This window comes from Enhydra lutris, unplaced genomic scaffold (assembly GCF_002288905.1).
Source record: "Enhydra lutris kenyoni isolate GAN:26980312 unplaced genomic scaffold, ASM228890v2 scaffoldscaffold9, whole genome shotgun sequence".
Lineage (NCBI taxonomy): Eukaryota > Metazoa > Chordata > Mammalia > Carnivora > Mustelidae > Enhydra > Enhydra lutris.
In genome coordinates this window covers 1,557,894-1,578,904 of record NW_019154093.1, presented here as the reverse complement: position 1 = coordinate 1,578,904, position 21,011 = coordinate 1,557,894, and the positions used below count along the sequence as shown (strand labels likewise).

The window sequence follows — 21,011 nt, the reverse complement described above, 5'->3', positions numbered from 1 at the left end:
TGGGTGTGGCCCACAATCTTGTTCTAACCACTGGGAAGGAAGCATGGATGTGTGCATAGGGGGCTGTTCTTTAAAAGGAGTGGGGAGCACAGTCCCCTTTCCCAGCCCTATTCTCCTTGGCTGGTCCCCAAACTCAGGGAGGAGGGCCAGAGAGCATCTTCAACCACAAAGACAAGGTGGGTGGCCACACCTCTGGGAGGGAAGAGCAGCAAGATGGAAGGAGCCTGGGTCCTTAATGCCAGGGGCCTCCCTTGACTCTAGACAGTTCAGGCTCCAGCTAGAAAGTGAAGGAGAAATTTGGTCTTGCTTCATGTCACTTGAAATTCTTACACTCTCCTCTGGCAACATCAGCCAGGCCCAACATTCTGTCACTGAGCTCGAACATCAGAGTTAGCTCCCATCGAGCGGGTCCCCCTCAGCAGCCTGGGTAACTCTTCTGATCCTGAGACCCAGCGGGAAGGCCATGGCCCCCTCCTCCAGGAAGTCCTCCCTGCTGCCTGGCCCCCACATGGAGTCAGCTGTCACTTTCTCAGCCTTTGGTGGATGGTCCGTTCACTTCAACCCTTGAAGAATCTGGATGGGGCCCAGGGCTCCTCTCTGGTCCCCAGAGGAGGTGGCTGAAGAGAGACAATCACTAGCCTCACTTCCACGTTTTCTAGGAGAGGAAACTGATGGGCAAGAACCAGTCGAAGGCCAGAAAAGCTCCAGTGCCACCGTGTTTCCTGTGGAGTTCCCTCCTCATTAGAGGCCTTGGCATGCCTTGCTACCATGTGTCCCCATTTTGCAGAAGAGGAAATGGACATAAGGGGAAACAGAGACCTGGGACTTAGCCACAGTCACAGGGCTAGTGAGACATAGTGTAACATAGCGTGGGTGACAAGGGGTGATCGTGTCACCTCCCTCTCAGGGTTGTCTTGCACACTTAGGAAGGTAACAGGTATGAAGGGGTTAGAGCCAAGAGGAGCTCGACAAGACGGTGACTTTCTACTGTCATCTCTCCCCTAGGGACTCAGGCAGGAGGCTGGCTTTGCCCTGTCCCCCAGGAGGGTCTCATTTCCTTGGCCTTCCCAGTGTCACCTACGCTCGGCTCTGTCTCTTCTCTGGGCTTGGGAGAGCCATGAAGATGGGGAGTTCATTCTTCCCAAGAGATTTGCCAGTCACGTAGACACCAGGGAAGCCATTGCCCGGCTCAGAGCTTCTACAGGTGGGGAGATGGACTTGGGGTTCCCATCCCAACAATCCCTGAAGCCTGAGCCCAGGGTGGGGGCCTGTAGCTGTGCAGCCTGAAGCCCCACTCTGTCATTCATTGGCTGGGTCACCCTGGTCAAGTCCCTGTGCCTCTCTGGATGTCGGTTTGTCCCTATAAAATGAGGCATTGGAATTGGGGTTCTGGATTCTACTTGCCAGTCATTTCTTACTGAATCAGCCCACCAGTTTTCCTGTGAAGGACCCATTCGAGAGGCAGGAGCGCCGAGGGACTCCTGCGATGGGCCCAAAGTCACCCAGTGAATGGGCAGTAGAATCAAAACTGGGTCTCAGAGCCAAGCTCTCTCCTCTCCACTGGCTTCAGGGATCTTAGCTGAGGCTGTGGTCTTACTGGGCTTGGGCCCCACAGGCATTCAGCTGTGTCCTCTGAGTGCTTCTGGGACAGCTCAAAGACAAGGATGGTTTTAGAAACCCCTGGGGCTTGGGCAGGAAATCCGGGGCAGCCCGGACCCAGCCAGCCGGGCTGTTCCTAAACTGGAGATGAGAGATGAGTTCCCAGGCCTGCTCTCTGTGGCCCCAGGAGGGAGCTGTGACATGCAGGAGATGACAGCTGCTCTCTCCCCCTCGTGGCTTTTGGAGAGGACATGGAGCCTCAAGTAGGCAGGGACCTCAGGGTCCCTGTGTTTGGTTCTCTGCCTCCCTGGAGAAGCTTGGGGGAGAAATGTCAGCCACGTTGGCCCCAGGGTCATCTCGTCCAGGTCCCTCCTGGTGCAGAAACAAAGGAGTCCATGTCACACAGAGGCAGATCCCACGTGGAACTGATGTCCCAGTATTAAGGCCACTAGCTTCCCACATACCTGTGAGTCCACAGAGCCCAACCAAGCAGGCCCCATGACGCTGCCTCTGTGGAAGGAGAGCGCCCTTACCAGCCTGGCTATGTGTCTGCCGGCAGATCTCCATGTCTCTGAGCCACTTTCCTCTTCTGTAAACTGGGCCTATCACTGGCCTCCCAGAGCTCTTGAGAGAAGCAAGTGGGCTTATATCGAGGAAAAGAGGACCTTTCTCACCACCACCACAGATAACCCCAGGGAAGGTTTCTACAACTCCCCAATACCACCTTCTGTGCCTCAAAACCCAGGGTCAGAGGAGGGACCAGCCGTTTGGTGGGCAGCTGCTCTGTGCGAGATACTGAGCATCTGTGCTCTCATCTGAACTTCCAAATGACACAGTGAGGTATTTTCCCCCCTTTTTGGTGCAGATGGGGAAACTGAGACTGGGGGCTGAGTCCTTTCCTGCTGTCTGGGCTGGAGCCCCAGAGGTGCACATCAGGAGAAGACACAGGCCAGGGGAGGGCCAGGGCTCAGGGAGGGGTAGCACAGACCCAGTCCTCCCCTCAGAGCTCACCACCAGGGGGACATAGGACCTAGGCTTAAATCCCAAACACTGATTTCAGTTCTCCTGTGAGCAGGGCCGCTAAGGAGACACTCCAGGGACGGTGTCTAATGGAGGGGTCGGGAGGGGCGAGGGTGATGAACCCTGGGGCCCCACAGAAGGCACAGAAACGGTCTGGAGGGCAGGAAGGAACCAAGGGGTTGATAGGGAGTGGGAATTCCTGGCAGTCAAGGCAGGGGCCAAGCCCCAAGGCCAGAGCACAGATACGGGGATGGGAACAAGTTCGGCTACCAGTGGGGAGGGGTTGGGGGCCAGGAGCCAGTTTGTGCAGATGAGAAAGGATTTTAAACTCCATTTGGACAATTCTGGGGAGCCACTGGGGGGGTTAAGCAAATGAGTGATTGGTTTAGATCCAGGGTAGAAAGATGGTCTGTGCCTCTGTGGCCCTGGGGTGGGAGAAGGCCGCTAACTGGGGATTCAAACAGGAGGGTCCACAGGACTTGAAGGATTGGAGGAAGGGGGGATGGGGTAGAGGAAGGAACCTAAGGTGACCCCTGGTGCTGAGGGCCCTCTGGTGGGCAGTGGGGCCCTTTACAAGGTGGGGAACAGGAAGGGTAGGAATGGGCCATGATCACCGGGAGCAGGGACACTGCTGGGGAGGTGACTGGTTGCTGAAAGTGAGGTGGGCTTGTGGGCCCAGGCAGACAGAGTCCCAACATCAGAGGAGGGCAGAGGAGGCCCAGAGGAAGAAAAGTCAGGAGGGGCAGGCAGGAAGAGCACGGGGTAAATGCCAGGGCAGGTGGAGTCTCAAAGACAAGGACCGGAGACTGCCAGAGCTCTAGCCACGGGTTGGTGTCCCCAGGAAAAGCAGCCACGGTGGACAGGGCTGCAGACCATGTTGGGTGGGAGTCGGGCGAGCGGTGGGTGGGGGGCGTGGAGAGGTCAATGTGCGGGAATAGAGGGAGCGCACGGTCGACTGCAGGTCTCCAGCGAAGGAGGTGGCAGGAAGGAGGCCACCGCCTCAGGGGAGCTTCAGCCACAGCCCAGGCGCAGAGCGAGGGGAGTTCTCTCCGGAGCTAGGGCCGCAGGAGCCTTAGTCTCACGCGGCGGCAGGAAGGCGACCTCGGCCTGGCTCTGCGACCTTACCCGACCCCAGGCTAGGCCCCATCCGCTCTGCGGGGCGCCGGTACCCTCACGGTGGATCCCCCAGGAGGCTCCGCCCCCAGGGGTGACCTCGGTCGCTCCCGGGATGCCTGTCCCCGAGGGCTGAGCAAGGAGATCCCAGGCGCTGAGGCCACCCCCAGTATTCTCGGCCGAGAGGGGTTCGAGGACTAGCCGTGCTGTGTGGCGTCCTGCGAGGTGGGATGGCCCAGGCCGGTTACTTCCTCGAGCTTCCCCTCTCCCCGCCCGGGGCGCACAGCCGGGTCTCATTACCGCCCCTCCCCCAGCTCCGCGGGCCGGGGGGTCTCGGCGGCGGAGGGGGGGAGGGGCGGGTTATAATCAATCCCAGGCCGGAAATTCCTCCCGAGGGGCCCGGCTGGGAGCCTGGCCGGCCGCCCACTCCAGCGCTCCTCCTCCTCCGAGCCCGCCCCCCGCATCATGGAAACTGGGCCGCCAGCCGACCCCCTCGCTCCGCTCCGCATTCCTGCCTCGGGGGGCGGGCAGGGCTCGAGAGCTGGGCGGCCCCGTCAGGCCCGCGGCGGGGGACGCCCCCAGTGCCTCGGAGTTGGGGGCTGGCGCCACCTCCCCACTCCAGATGGGGCGCGTCTTCTCAGGGGCGTTAGGGAGGCCGGCGGGACCCGTGACACTCCGTTAGACTCCCTCAGCTCCGAGAGCCGGCTCAGCCCCACCGCCTCCACCCCTGCCCCGGGCTCCTATTCACTGGGCGCTCGCGGGGTTACCGGGCTGCGCCCCGTGTGGTGTGCCTGCCCCCAACGCTGGGTTTTCGCTTCTTACGAGGCGGACACCGTTAAGCCCATTTTCCAGGTGAAGGCTCTGAGGATCATGGAGGGAAAGGCTCGGGGACGGGCGGAGCAGGAACCCGGCCGCCTCCTCCGGGCAGCTCCCTGGACGGCGCGGGGCAGCAGTGGGCTCTCAGACACCCCCGCGAGTCCTCTCCAGGACGCCTGGAATGAGAGGCTGTGACTGGCACGGGAGGGCGTGCGGGCTTCGAAAATCCTCTCTGCGCGCTCGCTGCGGAGCCGGGTAGGGCTCTCCAGCTCTGGGTCTCAGTTTACCCACGTGGGAAGAAGACTCCCTCCCAAGCCTCTGCGAACAACATAAGCTGGGACTCGGGCCCTCAGATCCTCCGAGTCACCAGGCGAGCACACAGCGCTTACCTGCGACCCTCAGACCTGAGCTGCCGCCTGCTTCCAGCGGTGGGGCCCGGCTCCGGGGCTCCGGTGGGGCGGGGCTTGGGCGGTGCCGGGCGGGGCCTGAGGAGGGGGTGGGGCCAAGGGGCCAAGATTCCGTGGAGACCGCAGCAGTGCCGGGATCCGCGGCGCGCGGACTCGGACCGGGACCCGCCGTGGCGCTGCAGCGCCAGGTGAGCAAAACTAGGACCCCGGGCTCGCCCTCCACTTTCCTCAACTTTTTGTTTGGTCCCCTCCCTCCGGAAAGGCCCTGGGGGGCGGGAGCCCGGTCCTCCCTTTCCCCGGGACAGAGTGTGGGCGCGCGGGGAGGCGGGACACCAGAGTGCGAGGGACCCGGCCCAGAGCAACTTCCCGCGGCCTGAGACCTTCAGACTGTGGCTCCAAGTTTCTCCCTCCTGGGGTCCCCAGCGTGGACCCACGCCCTCCAGAGTCTCGGGGTCTCTATGTGTGTGCCCGTCTCTCCGCACGCCTCCGCCTCCCTCCCCGCAGGGACGCGCTGGGGCTCCGGGCGACCTTTCCGGGGTTGGCGCTGGGGCACCAGCTCCGGCCTGGGGCGCCGTGGTCACTTCTGCAGTTAAGGGCCGGGGAGAAGGCTCCACACTCAGAGACGACTTGGAAACGGCCCTTGCCTCCTCCCAGGACTCTCCCGTGGCCGTGCCGGGAAGCGCACAGCGTGGGCTGGGGTCCGCAGGCCCGGCGTCGGGTCCCGGAGGAGCCCCCTCCTCGTGTGACCCCGGCAGGCTCCTCTGTCTCTCTGGGCCGCAGTTTCCATCTGTGAAAATCAGGCTTTGGACGCAGTAGACTCTGCGGCTCCGTGCTAGGCCCTGGGCCTTCCGCACTCCTGTCGGAGGAGGGATGGGGTGTCGTGCCTTGAGCTTTGGGGGTGCGGATGGGGAGTGAGTGGGGTAGCAAGGCCTCCTTCCTGGGGCCTCGGCACGGAAGCCAGCGCGGAAGCTGTTTAGAAACCAGACAGGGGTAGTAAAGACGCACCACTGGACAGCGAGGTCCTAGCCCTCCTCCCCTGCGGCCCAGGGCGCCCAGGCGGGGGCCGCGTTTCCTCCCACACCCTCCCTTCGGTGGGGGCCACACCACACACAGCCCAGCTACTCCTTACCCGGCCCGGCTACAGTTCTTAGGCCACAGGCCGGGAAGGGCTGAAGCCGGGCGGCCCAAACTGGGGCGGCCTGAGGTGCCGGGGCGGTGCTGCTCGGTCCGGGACGCGGGCCACTGAGGCCTCGGGTGGAGGAGGCCGGAAAGGAGGACAGGCGGCGGGAAAGGGGGATGATTCATCCAGAGGAGCTCGAATTGGAAACGCTGCAACCTGGGAACAGCCTTGCCCGGGCCGACGGGAGAGCTGGGGGGAGCTCTCCCGGCAGGGCCCCCTGCCCAGCGCCTGCAGCCCCCTGCCCCCGGCCCCCTGCTCTGGCCACTGCCCGGACGCTGGGGGAGGGGAGGCCTCTTCAACTAGGACTTGAAAGCCATCCTGGGCAAAGTCTGCCGCTGGTCGTGGTCAGAACGGTCTTCCCGGAGTCTAGCTCAAGTCTCTCCTGCTGCAGCTTCAGTGCAGGCTGAGGAGGTCTGAAAGGAGGGGGCGGGCAGGAAGAGGCTGGAGTCACCCCCTCCTTCCTACGCTGCGGTATGTAAAGCGCAGTAGGGGGGAGGTGGGGCCCGCGAGCGACCCCAGCGGACCCGGGCGGTCGGAGCTCCTTTACTACCCTCCCTCCTTTACTACGGTGCACCCACGTGCGGGGGTGAGGGCGATCCCGGGCTGGACTCACCCTGGAGACGCCACTGCCGGGGGCCCGCACACCTCCCGAGGCCTGGGATCTGCGGGCTGGCGAAGAGGGTGCAGGCGGCCGGAGCCCCGCAGCGGAGGATGCGCCAGGTAGCAGCCCGAGCCCCCCTCCCTCCTCTCCGCCCGCGGGTCCGGCCAACTCCGGCTTCTGCCGCGCGTCCCTGGCTCCGAGCTGCGCTGCGGAAAACCCGAGCGGGGGCGGCTCCCCGCCTCGCAGCCCGGGAAAATCCGGGGGTGGCCGCCAGGGATCTCCAAGCGGCCTGGGCGAGGCAGCCCGATCTTGCCTCCCAGATTTGGGCCCCCAATCTGGCGCTCCGACCCTAGGCCGGTCGGTTTAGTCCTTGCCTCCCATCTCTCCGCAGAGCGCCCAGACGACGGCAAGATGACCGCCGGGAGCCCCGGAGACTTCGGAGAGGTGCGGAGGAGCCCCGAGGGCCGCGTCTCTCGCCTGGGCCGCCGCCTGGGCCGCCGCCGGCGCCCGCGCTCCCCGCCGGAGCCTCTGCGGGTGCGGGCACGGCTGCGGCTGCGCTCGCCGTCGGGGGCGTTTGCGGCGCTGGGGGCGCTCGTGGTGCTGGTGGGCATGGGCATCGCCGTAGCCGGCTACTGGCCGCACCGCGCCGGGGCCCCAGGGCCACGCGCTGCCAATGCCAGCGCGCCCCCCCTGAGCGAGCTGCGACGCGAGGGTCGCGGCGCCGGCCGGGGCCACGGCCCGCACGAGCGGATGCGGCTCCTTGGGCCCGTGGTCATGGGCGTCGGCCTGTTCGTGTTCATCTGCGCCAACACGCTGCTCTACGAGAACCGCGACCTGGAGACGCGACGGCTTCGCCAGGGGGTGCTGCGGGCTCAGGCGCTCCGGCCGCCTGACGGCCCTGGCTGGGACTGCGCTCTCCTCCCCAGCCCCGGACCCAGGACTCCCCGAGCCATAGGATGCACAGAGCCAGAAAGTTGGGACCTGTCTCCGCGTCGGGGTACCTCACCCGTTCCATCAGTGCGGAGTCTGCGTTCAGAGCCTGCGAATCCTCGCTTGGGGTTACCTGCCTTGCTCAACAGTTACCCGCTGAAGGGCCCGGGACTGCCCCCACCCTGGGGTCCACGGACCCAGACTGGCCATGTGATTATCACCGTGCAGCCCTCTGGTTCCTGCATCGAACATTCCAAGTCTCTGGATCTGGGCCTTGGGGAGCTTCTGCTTCGGGCCCCAGCGCCTCGAGACTGTGCTCACGGGAGCTGGCCCCGGCTGGACCGCCTCAGCCTGGGGGGTTATGCCAAGTTGGAAGGAGGAGGGGACTTGGGAGCCCGGGTTTGAAGAGCAGAGGACAGCCTGCTAGGAGGCTGCCGCATGGACCGTGGTAACAGGACCAGAAGTCCCAATGTCTAGTAGATGCATCAGTCACTTCCCAGACTGGAGATGGATGCTCTGGCCCCAGCAGCTGCTAAGGCATCCTGACTTGCATGTCGGCAGAGAAATGCCAACTGCACAAGGGTTCAATCAGCTGGAGAGAATGTGTTTTCACGTGGAGTCTGGAGGCCAGCATGACTTGGCCTCGGGAATTCTTTAAGCCTCCAAAAGTGGCCTTAGCCTTGGACAGGTACCTGAAGGGGCTGGAGGTCCAGGCTGGGGTGATTGGGAGATGCCGCTGGCGTCTCCGCAGACCCAGAGTGGTGGGCAAGGACCCCTAAGACTTGAAAGGTAGGTTGGTTGGCATGTGACAGGCTGGGCCAGGCTCCCTCCACCGTGGCATCGGTTGCGGGGTTGGGGGAGATGGGCAATGAAGTAGATTTGAGACCCTCCACTGCCATCTGGGATGGGGACTGAGACTTTAACTCCCACCACCTCAGCCCCTCTGTACCCTCAGCCATGCAGGGTACACCCCACTAGGGCTACACTACTGCCAAAGCCTTCTCCTGAGGGTCCGGCCCCTCCCTCAACAGGTCTGAGAAGCCCCCTTCTCTCCTTTGTCGTGGCCTGTGCAAAATTTACCCCCAGCTGGCAAAAAGCATCCGCCAGTTGTACTTTTCTACAACGTCGAAGCTGCATCTGGGCCAATGTGGGTAGCTTACTTTAGAAAAAGGGTCTTTTCTAGGGTCAAAAATTTGGGTCTCCGTTACCCATGTTGAATTTTTCCCAGATCGCTGGTAGGAGAAAAGGACTTTAAAGGTTGATCGACTCTCACAGATTCAGTACTGGGTTTGTTTTTTGTTTTGTTTTGTTTTTCTTTGTTTATTGAAAAATGCAATACAAGAAGCAAGACCAAACACGTATCTAAACACTACACCACTTCTCTTACTACAAAAGGCCAAAACAGCAGACCTAATTATTGCCTTTTTAATCTAAGGATTTTGCCAATTTGATTCTGCTGCCATAGTTCCTATTTTGTCAAGAAATGTAAACAACTACTTGATATGATTCATAATTTTAAAAAATTTACAAAGCTCCTTCATTTTTGTCACCAAAATAATACATTTGAGAGAGATTTGTAAAAACCACCAGCCTGGGGCTGACATCCTGGGCAGATCTTCCCAACGAGCATTCCTTGATGTCAGTCAGGCCGAAGCTCTGGTTCCACTTCCCAGGGCAGACCGGGGTCCCTCCCCCTAGGCTGCCATGCAGGGCCTGCAATGGGGGGGGGGCCCTGGGCGGGCAGGCGAAGAGGCCCCGAGAGGTCCCTGCAGCCAGGTTCTGTGGGCCCTTGGCTTAGAAATTTAGGTCCTGCTTGGTGGGTGGGTGGGTAGGTGGGTGGCAGAGACCTCATGTGGCTTGGAGGAAGTCTTTACTTCTCAAGTGGAATAAAAATAAAATTGCAGTGAGAGTTGTCACTGTGGTGTGTCTGAGTCACTTCAGGAAAACGGCTGCCAAGTCTCTGACCCTGGAAATGAAGCTCTCTCCTCCCTTCTTCACCATTTCCACCTGGACAGAATCTGTTTTTCTTCACACACACAGACACACACACACACACACACACACACACACACACACACAACACAAATGCACACATAACTGCAGGAAGAAAAAAAAAAATCCAAACAATTGTCAAAGCCCCAGATCTGTTCCCAGGAGGGAGGATAGGGGAAGAAGCTTGGAAGGACATCCTCTTCCCAGCTTTTCCAAGTTGTGTCTTCTCAGCGCTGCAAGGGCATTTGAGATCTTCTGGCCCAGTTTACAGTCAAGGAAGCAGAGGAGAAGCACCGTGAGCTGGTGACAAAGCCACGGGGGCGTGCAGGCCCCCATCAGCAGTGTGGACAGCACACCCGCGTGGACAGTGGACAACTCGGTGGGCCCTCTTCCTCACCCCCACCCTCTCATTCCACAGCTGTCAGCTCTGGGAGCTGGGAGCTCTTTCAGCAGGACAGCTGGCCGCTGGAAAGCAAGCTCACGTTACATGCTATCTGATGTGAGCTGGATTCTGAACCTCACCGCCAGGCTTAGGCACCAAGCCAGCCCCCTCATTTCGGACCCTATGCCCACAGGCCAGAAGTCTGCTCCTGAGACAGGACAGTCCTTTCTCCCAGGCCTGTCACACGTCCCACCTGAGTTCTTCCTGTCCCTCTCCAGAGAGCTGCCTTGTGGTTAGTAACAGGCTCACATAAGTACTAAATGAAAAATGCACACATCTGAAATCAGTTCAAACCAACCAACTTTGTCTAGAAGACTCAGCCAGTAGAGGCTTTGGACACATGCGGCTGGCCCCCACTGTGGGGACCAGAGGTTTTACACTTCTCTCACTCATGCCTCTTGAGCCCAGAGACTGCCGACTGTGACCCACTGTCTAGCTCATGAAGTTCACTTCTGTCCCACCATAAGATTCTAAGAACTTCCAGGCAGATGTGTTTGTGGGAAGCCAGCTAGAAGATTTGGGAAGCACTATTGAATAAAAAGGCCTCCAGATCAACCAGTAATGGGGGAACTGGGCTCATTTCCAAAACTAAGTCCCATTTCCAAAACTAAGGAAAAAAAATTAGAAGTAAAATAAACCACAACCCACCACAAAGATCAAGCCTACAACACCTGACAGACCTCAGATGGCGAGTGGGAATGAGCAGAGCTGGCATTGGTGCTGCCTAGCGTGTGGGGTTTTGTGGGAAGGACGGCCCCTAAAAGCCAATTCCCTTGCTCCAGAACGGTGTCTGCAGGCAGGTACCGGTCAGGAGAAGAAAGGTCAAGGAACACAACCTCCTCTCTGAGTCACATTTCCAATCATCCCAGGATTAAAGAAAAAGGCCCAGGGTTGGTCACCTGGAAATACTTCTTAGTGGGATCTGACTGAGGTAAACACCATTCCCCTGTGTGAAGTGCACATTCCCAGAACTAGAAAGCCTTTTTTTTTTTTTTTTTAAATCTCATCAACTTTCCTTACTCAAATCATCACTAAAAATGTGCCATTAGAGCTTTTGGCCAAAAGTGCCTATTTTTCTGTGAGTTTTGGTCTCCTGAGATGGGAGGTGGGGGGAGCACTTAGCAGAGCCACTGCTTCTGACGAGGTAAAAGGGGAAGGGAGGGCAGGAAGGTGAAGGCCACAGATTTGTTCGAACATTCACAGTATCAGATATATCTGGAACAACTTCTTATGTCTTTGATCTAAAGAAGCTCCAAAAGAAAGAACAGGAGGAAAGAAGGAAAAACAACACTACATTCTTAGCAGAGATCTCTGCCTCACCAAAACCACCCTCAACAAAAGGACAGGGATGTCTCCCTGCGGCGTGTGGATCAGGAAAGCTGCGCCGCCTCACATGGTAAAGTCACATCATTGGCTCTGAGAAACGGCTGGTTCGTGAAGTTTCTGCCGGCATCGAAAGGGTATAAAAGTAGGGGAGGAGCAGGGAAGCCCCATTAAGCTGGCTTTGGCCCCCAACACAGCTGACAGAGCCTCTGGAGGATTTCCCCAAGAATTCTGTAGACCTGTCAGTATCTGGGTTGGAAGTGAATGGGGAGAGGCTAGGCTGAAGGGGTTACAAACCACCCCATTAAAAAAACACAAAGCTCTTTAAAAACAGTCCGCAGAGTGAAAAGTTGAACAATCTCTGGTATCACAATATAGAAAAAGGTATTAAAAGAATCAGCAACGTCTAGAAGACTCTCTTGATATAAACCCCAAATAGAAAACAAAGTTAATTTTCTGGTGGTTTATAGCAATTTTGAAAGCCTGAAGTCTGACTGTTGCAGGTAAGCGTCTTTATCATTTTGCTGGTTTTCTTGTGGATGGGAGACAGGCAGGGAGTTGGGGTAGGATAGTTCCTAGAGGAGAGAAAGCAAACTTTTACAATTCTGCAAAGGAAGACAGCCACCCCATCCCAGTGCCAAGTTCTTGTGGTCCCAGGTGCCAGGCAGGGCCCGAGCCTTCCTACTGAGGAGCCCAGTCCTCCCTGGTGATTGATGGCTTCTCTGAGTCATTTGTAAACTACATCTAGGCATAAATTTCTCTGGATTTCTGGCTCCCCAAAAGCAGCTACCCTGCTTCCATTTCTCGAGTCTGGCCTCTGAGCTTCAGCCCTCTCTTCTCTATCCCCTGAGCCCTCATTTCTAGATAGCCAGGTCCTGCTTTTCTTCGTTTTATTCTCCTCCTCTGGCCCTCTCAGGTTTAGACTCAGGGATACCTGTGACAGCAGAAAGCCTTCACTTTAGTGAGTCGCAGCATGGGCACCTCTGGGGGCTGTTTCTGGTCAGGGCTCTCTGATGTCAGGACAGTGAACACCCTCCACCCCACCAAGAACAGCCCATACCTGAGCTCATTCCTCAGAGATTTCGGTCTCCTGATGGACGACCACCTTGGTCACTGACATGTCTGGGTGCTGCTCCTTCGCCTCCTTGATGGCCTGGACGAGGACCTGAGGAAGACAGAAACCGTGCCCCTGAGGCAGAAAGCAGCCTGACCGGTGAAGGAAGGCAGGGGTCTCAGGATAGCATTTCTCTGGCAAGTTCAATCTTTCTGTCTGCAGTACTAGGGCAGCATTTAGGTTAAGTGAGTTGATAATACCCTTCCAACCCCGATCCTGCAGAGGGAGGCTCCGAGACACAGAGACAGTGAAGGCCAGAGCTGTCTTTAAGGAATCATAAACAGATGTCAGGGGTGACACCTGCCTGCTGGGTGGTTCTGGGAGGACTCACTCAAGAACTGAGTCTGAAGGACAAAGCAAAATCTGTGTTCCGGGAAATTCAGAACGGAAGAGGGAAATAAAGAAGCATGCTACAAAAAGGACGAGATCTCTTCGGCTACTGGAGAGGGAAATAAACAAGGAAGAGTGGGATGGCTTATTATATGCCATGCATTGGCCTAAGCACATTATTATTATTATTATTATTATTATTATTATTATTAAATAATCTTCATTTTTAAATTTTAACTTTTTTAAGATTTTATTTATTTGACAGCGAAAGAGAGCACAAGTAAGGGGAGCAGCCAAGGGACAGGGGAGCCTGATATGGGGCTCAATCCCAGAACCCTGGGATCATGACCTGAGCTGAAGGCAGATGCTTAACCAACTGAGACACCCAGGTGCCCCTATATACTTAATCTTCATAACAACTAAATGAATTAGGGTAGTAGCACTGTTTCCACTTTTTAAAAAATTTATTCATTTGTCAGAGAGAGCACAAGCAGGCAGAGTGGCAGGCAGAGGCAGAGAGAGAAGCAGGCTTCCTGCTGAGCAAGGAGGCTGATGTGGAACACAATCCCAGGACCCTGGGATCATAACCTGAGCTGAAGGCAGCCACTTAACTGACTGAGCCACCCAGGCGTGGTCCCTCCACTTTTTTTTTTTTTTTAAGATTATCTATTTATTTGACAGACAGAGATCACAAGTAGGCAGAGAGGTGGGCAGAGAGAGGAAGAGAAGCAGGCTCCCCGCTGAGCAGAGAGCCCGATGCGGGGATCGATCCCAGGACCGTGGGATCAATGACCTGAGCTGAAGGCACCTCCACTTTTTTTTTTAAAGTAAACTCTGCACTGGTGTGGGGCTCAAACTCATGACCCCGAGATCAAAAATTGCAGGCTCCACTGACTAAGACAGCCAGGTACCCCTCATTGTTTCCATTTTATAGGCAAGGAAACTGAGGTTCAGTGGGTAAATAAAGAGGTTAATGTTTCACAGCTAGTAAGTAATGCAGCAGGGATTTTTACTTAAATCTATAAGGCTTTCTTCTTCACTACACTGTCCTGTAGTTTTGGGGAGACCCTGTACTAGCATCTGGAGGAGTTTCGATAATTCTAGGAAAGTTAAATGATGCCTAGGGAAAGTCAGAGCAAGGACTCCACTTCTCTCATTGCATGGCAAGTCTCTGAGCCTCCAGCTCACAGAACCAAGGTGGAAGAGCCTTTGTGAATGGTGACATGGGGATTCTCAAGAGACATGCCCCTCCATCAAGAAAGACACTGGCTAGATCTGACCACCTGACAGCTGACCCTGGCTCTTAAGAACTACCTCTAAGAGGAACCAGCAAAGAAGGGAAATTCTCTTGGTCTCTCGGCTCCATGAAAGCCATTCTTAAAACTGCTTCCCCTTGGGGCACCTGGGTGGCTGAGTCGTTAAGCGTCTGCCTTCAGTTCAGGTCATGATCCCAGGGTCCTGGGACCAAGCCTCGTATCAGGCTCCCTGCTCAGTGGGAAGTCTGCTTCTCCCTCTCCCACTCCTCCTGCTTGTGTTCCCTCTCTCGTTTTGTCTCTCTTTGTCAAATAAATAAATAAAATCTTAAAAAAAAAAAAAAAAAACCCTGCTACCTCTTTATAGCCCTGGTCATTGTCCCTGATCCTTTTTGCCCAACACACCTGCTCATGAGTCAAGGTCCAGCCCAACCCCTCTCTATGGTTCCTCTGATCTACACCTTTCCTCAATGAAAGGCTATACCACATGATTTCTTGCTTAAAGTGCGTCCCCACCCATCCAGAGTACACCACGTCTAGCTTTTGTGTAGCCCTCACACCCAGGAGAACTGAAGGACACAGGAGCATCTCTCTGAGCTATCAAGTGTGTTTGTCACAACCACCCTGAAAGAAACTTATGATTATCTTAATTTTACAGGTGGCAAAACTATAGCTCAGAGAAGTAAAATAACTTGCTCAAGGGCACACAACCAATAAGTTGTGGAATCTAGAGTCAACCCAAGGCTGTGTCACTCCAAACCCAAACACTTTCCGGTCCCCATGGCCCTTGCTGTCTAGCACCAACTGAGCACACAGCAGGGGCTCAGATCGACCCCACCAAGGAGGTGGGCGCAGGCTGGTAGCACAGCAGGATCTACTGAGCTAGGGCCAAGAGGCTGCAAGGCCTCCCACTTGGGCTTTGCAGCCTTGTTGCCGGGACCCTGAGCCTGCGTTCCCAGCAGGGAGTCTCAACCTTGCTACCAAGGGAACTGCCAGCAGTGAGGCTCAGGTTTCTTTTCTTTTCTTTTTTTTTTTTTAAGGCACTCAACATATCAGCATAAAGGCCGTGGAATTATTGCTCCAGCACTGCTGTCAATGATTCCAGAAGCATTTGCATGCAGTCCCTTCCACCCCCTCTTCTCTGCAGCTTTACTGTTCTAATCTCACCCAGCAGAGAACTGGGAGCATTAATTCTGACCTTATTATTTGCTAATTGCTTGCAGCACACAATTAGCACCTAATTAATATAGAAACATAGAGTTTTAGTGCTCAGAAGGGCCCAGAAATTACCTAGATCAACCTACTCTCTTTTAAGAGACAAAAAAGAATCAGAGGTAGTGTGGTTTGCCCAAGGTCACACAGTAAGTTAGCGACAGATCTAGGACAGGCTTGAAGTCAAGACTCCTGTTTGCATGCAGTCCACCTCACTCTGCTTCCCTCGCCTCCTCTGCCCCTACAGTCCTCTGCGGGCAAGGCTCACCCCTTCCCTCTGTCTTGCTATCTTCTTCCGTCCCCAGCACAGGTTTTAAGTACACACTATCCGCTGGACAGCAACAGCTCCGCCCACCCAGAGCCCACCATGTACCTCACACCACACAGCCCATTTCCCACGATTCTCACAACAACTTTGAGAGGAAGTTGCCATAACGCCCAGGGAAACAGAGGCCTAGGAAGTTAAGAGCTAGAATTTGGGGAGACCTAGGATTTGAACCCAAGCCTTTCGAGTCTAAGGCCTATTTTCTTTCTATTACACTTCACGCTCCCCCCACCTACAGCCCCCATCCCATAGGCCTCCATGGTCTGATTCCCTTCGCCCTCCCCATTTAGGTGTTAGAGTAGCCCAGGGGGTTTCTGGGGATGAAGCTGGCAGAGGCATCTTCTGAAAGCCAACTCCTGTATCCATCCCTCTTCCTGCCCAGGGACCCATGCTGAATCCATGCTCCTCAGCAGTCCCACCTGGTCGTGGTCAATATCGGCATCTCCCGTGATCACGATTCTCTTCTCAATCCGGGTCTCTGAAATCCCACCTTTTACGGTCTGAAACCAAACAGAGGAGGTCACATGAGAAAGAAAGGAAAGCAGGAAGGGAAAACAAACTGTAAAAGATTATTCTGAAAGCTCTACTTCAAAATTTCATCTGCTGCTGGGTACTGTGTAGAACCGCATTCTTACCCACTTGTCCAAATTCTTGGCTGTGCCTGCTAAAATGAGCACACCTCTTCTCCTGCGGATTGCTAAAATCTTTAATAAGCAAAACGGAAAGCTACAAATCTCTATTTATTTTTCCCTTTTTCTTCCTCCCAAACATCACAGAAATTCAGTGAGTAAACAAAACAGGTGTTTCTTTTTGCTCTTTTCCTGTACATTTGATTATTTTCAAGAGGAAATTGGGAAGACTGTGAACAAAAATGTCACACAGCTTGAAACTGGGCTCTTTATTTTCAAGCACTTTCGTATTATTGATATCAAAAGATCCTTAAATAATTCCCTCAGGAACCCTCCTACACTGTTGGTGGGAATGCAAGCTGGTGCAACCACTCTGGAAAACAGCATGGAGGTTCCTCAAAATGTTGAAAATAGAACTATCCTATGACCCAGCAATTGCACTACTGGGTATTTACCCTAAAGATACAAACATAGTGATCCGAAGAGGCACGTGCACCCGAATGTTTATAGCAGCAATGTCTACAATAGCCAAACAATGGAAAGAACCTAGATGTCCATCAACAGATGAATGGATAAAGAAGATGTGGTATATATACACAATGGAATACTATGCATTCATCAAAAGAAAAGAAATCTTGCCATTTGCGACGACGTGGATGGAACTAGAGGGTATCATGCTTAGCAAAATAGGTCAATCGGAGAAAGACAACTATCATATGATCTCCCTGATATGAGGGAGAGGAGAGGAGATGCAACATGGGGGTTAAGGGGGTAGGAGAAGAGTAAATGAAACAAGATGGGATTGGGAGGGAGACAAACCATAAGTGACTCTTAATCTCACAAAACAAACTGAGGGTTGATGGGAGAGGGGGGTGGGGTTATGGACATTGGGGAGGGTATGTGCTGTGGTGAGTGCTGTGAAGTGTGTAAACCTGGTGATTCACAGACCTGTACCCCTGGGGATAAAAATATATTATATGTTTATAAAAAATAAAATAAAAAAAAAATCCCCTCAGGGCGGGTAGGTTTCCCTAATTGACAGATGAGGATAACCAAGGTCTAGACACATTAAGTAACCAGCTCCTAATTATCTGTATATTGATAACAGAGCTTGGTCAGAAATCTAGGTTTCTTACTTACAAGAAAATAGATTTCCCCCTAGTGCTGCAGCAAACATGGACTGTCTCTGATTTCCAGGGAGTAGTTCCAATTTTAGATAATTTTTCCTGCTTGCTCCCATAAATAATATTCTAATAATTCCAGTATTTCAGCATGCAAACTGTAGTTCTCCTGGCCTTGATACTGGACATTATATAAAAACTCTTTCTTTTTAAAGATTTTATTTATTCGACAGACAGGCACTTAGCAAGAGAAGGAACACAAGCAGGGGGAGAGGGAGAGGGAGAAGCAGCCTCCCCACCAACCAGGGAGCCCAATGTGGGGCCTGATCCCAGAATCCTGGGATCATGACCTGAGCCGAAGGCAGCCGCTTAACCAACTGAGCCACCCAGGTGCCCCGATATAAAAACTCCTGAGTTCTGATTTTTGACTTGGAAACTATGGTTGTATAATAATACCAATGACACTTGTCCTTAAACTTGCTTTTTCAACTTACCTTCACAGCCAGAGAGGGGAGTGACCAGAGAGACAGGCGGATGTGTAGAGAACAACCACACGTGGCTTTATGAGACTACTAACTAGGCAAGGGTGCCCCCAGGGTCCCCCTAGCTTTACTGCTGGGGAAGCAGCAGGGCTTTCCCACCTGTGACAGTTGGAATCATTTGGCTCAGTAGGGATGGAGCTGAAAACCCTTGCTTCTAGACCAGGGTCCTTGTTTCAGAGAGGGAGCAAACTCGGCATGCCACTGAATTCCAGAAGGAAGTTCTAACTGGTCTGTTACCTTGGTAATCTGAGTTGTGGTTGTGCTGCTTGTGGTCTCAGATGTGATGGTCTGAGCTGTCAGCAGGACTCCTGGGTCCAAGTCCCCATTGCTGTCGTCAGTCTGCAGAAAAAAAATTCAACTCATCACCATGCCTCTCAGGAAGCCTATGGGCAAATGTGGCAGGAGGCGGCTTCACTCTTCAGCTGTACATTCTAAAGCAAAAACCTGATTCCCTTACAGTGATCGCTTCATAAAGAAAACAATCCCCTGGCAGCAAGGCTCCTTCTAAGAATGTTGGTTGGGTCAGTTTCCCTACCACAAGGTCAATGACAGAAGCGGGTCAGAAAGGGGAGGCAGGACTACAGCCACAAGTCCAACAGGAGTGGCAATGGCTACACACGCGTGTACAACATTTTAGAGTTCACAATGGCCTTTCAAAACACTGTCTTTTTTGATGCCCACACAAGCCCTGTGTAATAATTAGTAAGGGCAGAGACTGATTAGCACTCCCTGGTAAGAAAACTCAGGCCCAGAGAAGGCAGATGACTTGCTCAAGGACTCAAAACTTGTAAGTAGAAGTTGCCCACTCTACAAACCAGAAACTCTTTACACACCACCCAAGGCAGGAAAAGTATAAACTCTTGTGTGCTAAGGCGTGGGTAGGTTCTGAATCATAGGGTGGAACTTTCCAGAAAGGATCGGGAAATGTCCTTGCCAGGGCTCAAGGGGCCAGGGAATCTTAGGCTGTCTTCTTTGAAGACTGAGGGGGAGCCTGGAACCAAGGAGGTAGGAAATATCCCTTTAAGACAACACCATGGAGGAAACCTACATGATACTCTCAATGACATTTGGGACAACAAAACTATTACTGAAATGGACTATCCTGATTAGGGAGCATTTTAAAGTATTTAGAATGCTGGGCTTTGCAACTAATCTATACAGAGAACAAGGGCTGGGGTGACTTCTTGTTTCTCTAGAGGTTGCCATATTATGACCAAAACAATTGTATAATGATCAGGCTGAGAAAGGGCACTAGCAAAAAGGAAGAGAGATGGTTATCAGTAGCCACTAGGCTGGTAGCAGGAATCAGAGCTGCCGACAGTCCCATAACTGGGAGGGAAACAGAATTAGAGTAGAGGATGGGGGCTGCCCAGAGCCAATGCGCTGTCTAGAATATATGACCGGTTGGTTCCGGGATTGTACACAGGCTCAGAAGAAATTTAGAGAATTGCATTTCTTTTCAAAAAGAACCCTGCAGTTAAAAAAGTGTTACATTACTATCTTTTCCTACCCTCTTTATAAAGTCATCTGTGTTATAAGCAGAGGCCTCCAAACTTTTTCTGAGCAGAACCACATTTCACTGAGGCAAAATGTTACAATATGTGGGGGTGGGAGATAGGAGGGGCAGAAGAGAATTAGGAAGAAAAGAGTCTCTGGCTGAGTTCCTTTCTAGGTAAGAATCTAGACCAAAGAAAGAGAGGAGACCAAAGAAAGATTGTGACACCAAAGCCTTACATGCATGCCAGCATCATGACAGCTAGACGAATGGCAAGTTCACTAACACTTTCTTTAGTGAAGACCCACCTATCTACTTTAGATTCAAACTCAAGGAATCTTTATTATACTCCTACTATGTGCCAAGCACAGGATGCAACTCAATTCCACCTCCCAATATCTGAAGTGGGTACTATTACTATCCTTGCTGTATAGTTGGTCCAGAGAAGTTAAATAATTGGTCAAGGCTCTATAGCTAATCAGTGTTTGAACTAGAATTTAGGACAAGACACTTCTTGTCTGAAGACTGAGGTTTGGGTCCCAGCTCAGACATAAGTAGCGATGGGATCCTGGGCGAGCCCTTCTGACTCTCTGAGCTTTAGTCGTCTCACTTGTAACAGCCAGTTCTGTAATACGGCCCTGCCCCCACCGTGGCATTGTTGTGAAGATCTAAACAGACTGTAGAAGTAAAAGTACTTTCTACATCATTATAAGAATATAAATTTGGGGTGCCTGGGTTGCTCAGTGGTTTAAGCCTCTGCCTTCGGCTCAGGTCATGATCTCAGGGTCCTGGAATCGAGTCCCGCATCGGGCTCTCTGCTTGGCGGGGAGCCTCCTTCCTCCTCTCTCTCCCTGCCTGCCTCTCTGCCTACTTGTGATTTCTCTCTGTCAAATAAATAAATAAAATCTTGAAAAAAAAAAAGAATATAAATTTGTGTGCCAGGAGGGCTAAACCTTTTTGAAGAGCTCCACCTCTACTAAAGTGGGGAGTCTATCATATTTCCCTACCTCCCACTGACTCCCTTATTCCCTGTTCTCTGTCTCTGAAGAAGCGGAAGATGGACGAGATGTTGTTATGATTTCTGACTTACACTCTTCCCACATGTGGACTCTCTTCTTTGACCCTGTAACCAATGTTTCCTCAAAATGAAGCTGTGGCTCTGACAGTTGTTTAGAAAGTTAAACATCCATTTATCCTAGGGCCCAGCAATTTCACTCTTAGGTGTTTACCCAAGATAAGCGAAAACATGTGTCTACAATGACTTGCACATGAATGTTCACGGAAGCTTTATTCACATTTGCTCCAAACGGAACCAGCTCAAGTGTCCATCAACAAAGGAAAGGATAAACAAATTGTGTTACACTCATACAATGGGATACTATTCAACAACAATAAAAAAGTAAACTACAGATTCTTATAACTTTGATGAGTCTAAGAAAAACATGTTCAGACACAAAAGTGTACTACTGGATACTTCTATGTATATGGCGTCCAAGAACAGGCAAACCTAAGCTGTGGTTATGGAAATCAAAGCAGTGACTGCCTGGAGGGGCATAGAGTAACTAGA

The 21,011-nt window shown here is 53.6% G+C and overlaps 3 protein-coding genes across 6 annotated transcripts in view; 1 reads left to right on the top strand and 2 right to left on the bottom strand.

Annotated features, from left to right (window-relative positions):
• Positions 1-4,933: 4,933 nt before the first annotated feature.
• Positions 4,934-6,260, bottom strand: LOC111143687 (translation initiation factor IF-2-like). The gene is made up of 2 exons (XM_022497514.1): positions 6,085-6,260; positions 4,934-5,924 (listed from the first exon to the last, which is right to left on the bottom strand). The coding sequence occupies exons 1-2, from the start codon at positions 6,258-6,260 to the stop codon at positions 4,934-4,936; spliced, it is 1,167 nt and encodes a 388-aa protein (XP_022353222.1).
• LOC111142877 (transmembrane protein 200B) lies at positions 5,101-9,722 on the top strand. Of its 2 annotated transcripts, none has more exons than XM_022496261.1 (2): positions 5,101-5,143; positions 7,128-9,722. In XM_022496261.1, the coding sequence occupies exon 2, from the start codon at positions 7,148-7,150 to the stop codon at positions 8,069-8,071; it is 924 nt and encodes a 307-aa protein (XP_022351969.1). In that variant the 5' UTR covers positions 5,101-5,143; positions 7,128-7,147; the 3' UTR covers positions 8,072-9,722. The 2 variants fall into 2 exon arrangements, with proteins under 2 accessions (XP_022351969.1, XP_022351968.1); XM_022496260.1 differs by lacking the exon at positions 5,101-5,143 and adding an exon at positions 6,067-6,855.
• Positions 9,723-9,749: 27 nt separating this feature from the next.
• LOC111142876 (erythrocyte membrane protein band 4.1) overlaps positions 9,750-21,011 on the bottom strand; it is a 176,118-nt gene continuing 164,856 nt past the window's right edge. For all 3 annotated transcript variants that reach the window (XM_022496257.1, XM_022496258.1, XM_022496259.1), the window contains 4 exons: positions 18,187-18,288; positions 16,077-16,157; positions 12,484-12,588; positions 9,750-11,998 (listed from right to left, as the gene is read on the bottom strand). In XM_022496257.1, coding sequence (XP_022351965.1) covers positions 12,490-12,588; positions 16,077-16,157; positions 18,187-18,288 — 282 coding nt within the window. In that variant the 3' untranslated portion in view covers positions 9,750-11,998; positions 12,484-12,489. The remainder of the gene's footprint in view (positions 11,999-12,483; positions 12,589-16,076; positions 16,158-18,186; positions 18,289-21,011) is intronic.

Excerpts from the sequence above, each read along its gene's own strand:
- LOC111142877 (XM_022496261.1), top strand. The coding sequence starts at position 7,148 with ATGACCGCCGGGAGCCCCGGAGACTTCGGAGAGGTGCGGAGGAGCCCC.
- LOC111143687 (XM_022497514.1), bottom strand. The coding sequence starts at position 6,260 with ATGAATCATCCCCCTTTCCCGCCGCCTGTCCTCCTTTCCGGCCTCCTC. Across the intron at positions 5,925-6,084 it reads AAGAACTGTAGCCGGGCCGG|CTTCCGCGCTGGCTTCCGTG; the intron begins GTAAGGAGTAGC and ends GTTTCTAAACAG.